Source organism: Vanellus vanellus (genome assembly GCF_965231255.1).
Source record: "Vanellus vanellus genome assembly, contig: HAP1_SCAFFOLD_45, whole genome shotgun sequence".
In the NCBI taxonomy this organism is placed as follows: Eukaryota; Metazoa; Chordata; class Aves; order Charadriiformes; family Charadriidae; genus Vanellus; species Vanellus vanellus.
Window position 1 is genome coordinate 1,417,056 of NW_028128545.1, and position 3,088 is coordinate 1,420,143.

Sequence of the window (3,088 nt, forward strand, 5' to 3'; positions counted from 1 at the left end):
GGAGGACTTCTTGGGAGCCCATTGCAGAGTCCCGGCTCCCAGTGACAGCCTCAGCCAGCAAAACCCAGAGCTCAAGTGAGGGAGATGCAGAGAGGTGCTCCTGAACAGAGAGTCTGAAAGTGGGGCTGCAAAGAGACATGCAATACACATCGCTGGGAGAAGTCTGGTCTGACTCAGTACTGCCTTTTCCTCCTTAACAGATAACCACAGTTAATATTAAAAGATACCCAGAGGAAGCAAATGTCCAACAGCAGCTCCATCACCCACTTCCTCCTCCTGGCATTGGCAGACACACGGGAGCTGCAGCTCTTGACCTTCTGGCTCTTCCTGGGCATCTACCTGGCTGCCTTCCTGGGAAACGGCCTCATCATCACCACCATCGCCTGCGACCACCGCCTCCACACCCCCATGTACTTCTTCCTCCTCAACCTCTCTCTTCTTGACCTGGGCTCCATCTCTACCACTCTCCCCAAAGCCATGGCCAATTGCCTCTGGGACACCAGGGCCATCTCCTACCAAGGGTGTGCTGCACAGGTCTTTTTCTTTGTGTTTTTCATGTCAGCAGAGTTTTTTCTTCTCACTGTCATGTCCTATGACCGCTATGTTGCCATCTGCCAACCCCTGCACTACAGGACCCTCCTGGGCAGCAGAGCTTGTGTCCGCATGGCAGCAGCTGTCTGGGGCAGTGTTTTTCCCTATGCTGTGCTGCACACGGCCAATACATTTTCACTGCCCCTCTGCCAGGGCAATGCCCTGGACCAGTTCTTCTGTGAAGTCCCCCACATCCTCAAGCTCTCCTGCTCAGACTCCTACCTCAGGGAAGTTGGGCTTCTTGTGGTCAGTGCCTGTTTAGCCTTTGCGTGTTTTGTTTTCATCGTGCTGTCCTATGTGCAGATCTTGAGGGCTGTGCTGAGGATCCCCTCGGAGGAGGGACAGCACAAAGCCTTTTCCACGTGCCTCCCTCACCTGGTCGTCGTCTCCCTCTTTCTCAGCACTGCAGTGTTTGCCCACCTGAAGCCCTCCTCCGTCTCCTCCCCATTCCTGGATCTGATGGTGGCAGTGCTGTACTCGGTGGTGCCTCCAGCAGTGAACCCCCTCATCTACAGCATGAGGAACCAGGAGCTCAAAGAAGCATTGAAGAAATGGATTCTATGGGTTCACCTTCAGCAGCAGTAAGCTGCCCGTGTCTCCTCACAGGCTGTTCGTTGCTCTTCTCAGGGCAGGATTAGGCTTTATTTGTTTTTCATCTGTGATGATCCTGTTCGTACAGGAATGTTTGTATTCACTCCACATCTCCCTAGGGTCCACATGACCCTACTGTGCCCAATAATAGTGACGCCTTTGGGAAATGTGTCATCACAGTGTCAGAACTGCCTTCCTGAGGAGCATCTCTGTAATAAAAGGGCAGCGCTCTCTGTTGCAGTAAAATCGACATAAATTAGGAAAATGAAACATAAAATGTCATTGTAATTGAAGCAACCAAGGAAACCTGCTGCTGCTCGAGCCCTCTGTACTGCCCCCAGCCCTATTTAATTATTTACCTCATATTGAAGTAGAGAAATAGTAACTAGACATGATTTATCTATAATTCAATTAAGGAACTAACCAGCAGTCAATGGAGCATTGTTGATAAGCAGGGGATTCCTGTCAAGAGAGCCATGAACTGTGGGCCTGCTCAGCAAACCGAGAAAACCGCTTGGAACTGCCAAGATGAGAGGAGCAGTAGGTAAAAGGTAATTCCGGCAGGGGGAGATCACGACCATCGACTCACTGTCCACATACCCAAATGATAACTCCTACTCAAAAGAGGACACTGGAAGAAGACGACAGAGTTTGTGCACTAATTTACATGGGAAGCAAAGAAATCTTGACCAATCCTTCAAGAGAATAACAATGAATATGTATTAATTGTTTGAATATGTAATAACCAATGCATAAAAGTGGAGATTTTTGAAAGCAAGGCATGCTCCCGTTTCAGGCTGAGCACTCCATTTCTGCGCATTAATGGAATAAACTTGGAAATACCTCTGCTCTGTGTGTTATTGGCTTGCACACAGGGTAAGGAACCCAGATTTGGGTTAACAGGAGGGTGCCATATAGAAGTGAAATAGGTCTAGTTTTGACTTTGAGGCAGCAGCAGAAGGAGGATGTGCAGTTCAGTGCTGGGACATGGAGCTAAATAGAGGATTCAAAGGAGTCTATGGGCTGAGACGTCTTTGGTGTCTGAGGAGCATTAGGAGGGCTTTGGCAGAAGCTGCACAGGTTATGGGGAACTCACAGCCATTGGCAAAAGCTCAGAAAATCATGGCTTTGTTTTTGAGGAAATAGTTGGTGAAGACAGAGTCATCAGTAAACTTGTGACAACATGGGGCCAGAGTGGGGTGGGGAAGCCAGGGTGGTGGCTGAAATCTGCAGAGAAACAGGCACAGGCATAGGGGAGTGTAGGACAGCCTGTGGTGGGGAAGGATGGCCCCTTTGTTGGGGCTGGGACCCCCCCAACAGAACTGAAATCCTTGTCCTTTCCACTATGGCTGCGGTCTCTTTCACTGAGGGCCCTGAGAGCACTCCAGTTCCTTACATCAATGGGGCCTTATTGCCTCCCCCACCCTCCAGAGAGCCTGAGAGGTGTCCTACCACTGTTCTGCCCTTGGCATCACACACCCCATCATCTCACTGTTCCAGGAAAGAGCCCTGAGCATCCTGTGAGGGAAAGGATGCCCATTCCCAGGGTGTGGGTTTAGCGCTTGGACATCCAGCTTGTTGAAGCACATCAAGGGCTTTCACAGCCACCTGAACATTTGGTTTCCAACCTGTGAGCACTGACTCTGACTTCCTGCTTCACCAGCCCCCAGAGACAGTCCCTTTTTTGCTCATTCTCTCCAAGGTCTTTTCAGGGGTGGCCCTCAGTGCGGCCCACAGACATGCTCAGAAACTTGGGGCTTTGTTGCTGACTTTTACTTCTCAAGAGGCCAGTTCAATCCACCCTCAGTACCTGCTGTTCAGGAACTTGGCACCAGAGGGCTCATTAACCTGCAAAATGCCCTAACAAGCCAAGTCTCTGAGCATAACTTTCTAAACTCTACAATTC

The 3,088-nt window shown here is 50.2% G+C and overlaps 1 protein-coding gene across 1 annotated transcript; it reads left to right on the plus strand.

The window, feature by feature from the left end:
• Positions 1-240: 240 nt before the first annotated feature.
• On the plus strand, positions 241-1,176 carry LOC309684244 (olfactory receptor 14A16-like; the record flags this gene model as incomplete). Its single annotated transcript, XM_082500180.1, has 1 exon — positions 241-1,176. The coding sequence occupies one exon, from the start codon at positions 241-243 to the stop codon at positions 1,174-1,176; it is 936 nt and encodes a 311-aa protein (XP_082356306.1).
• Positions 1,177-3,088: the final 1,912 nt, after the last annotated feature.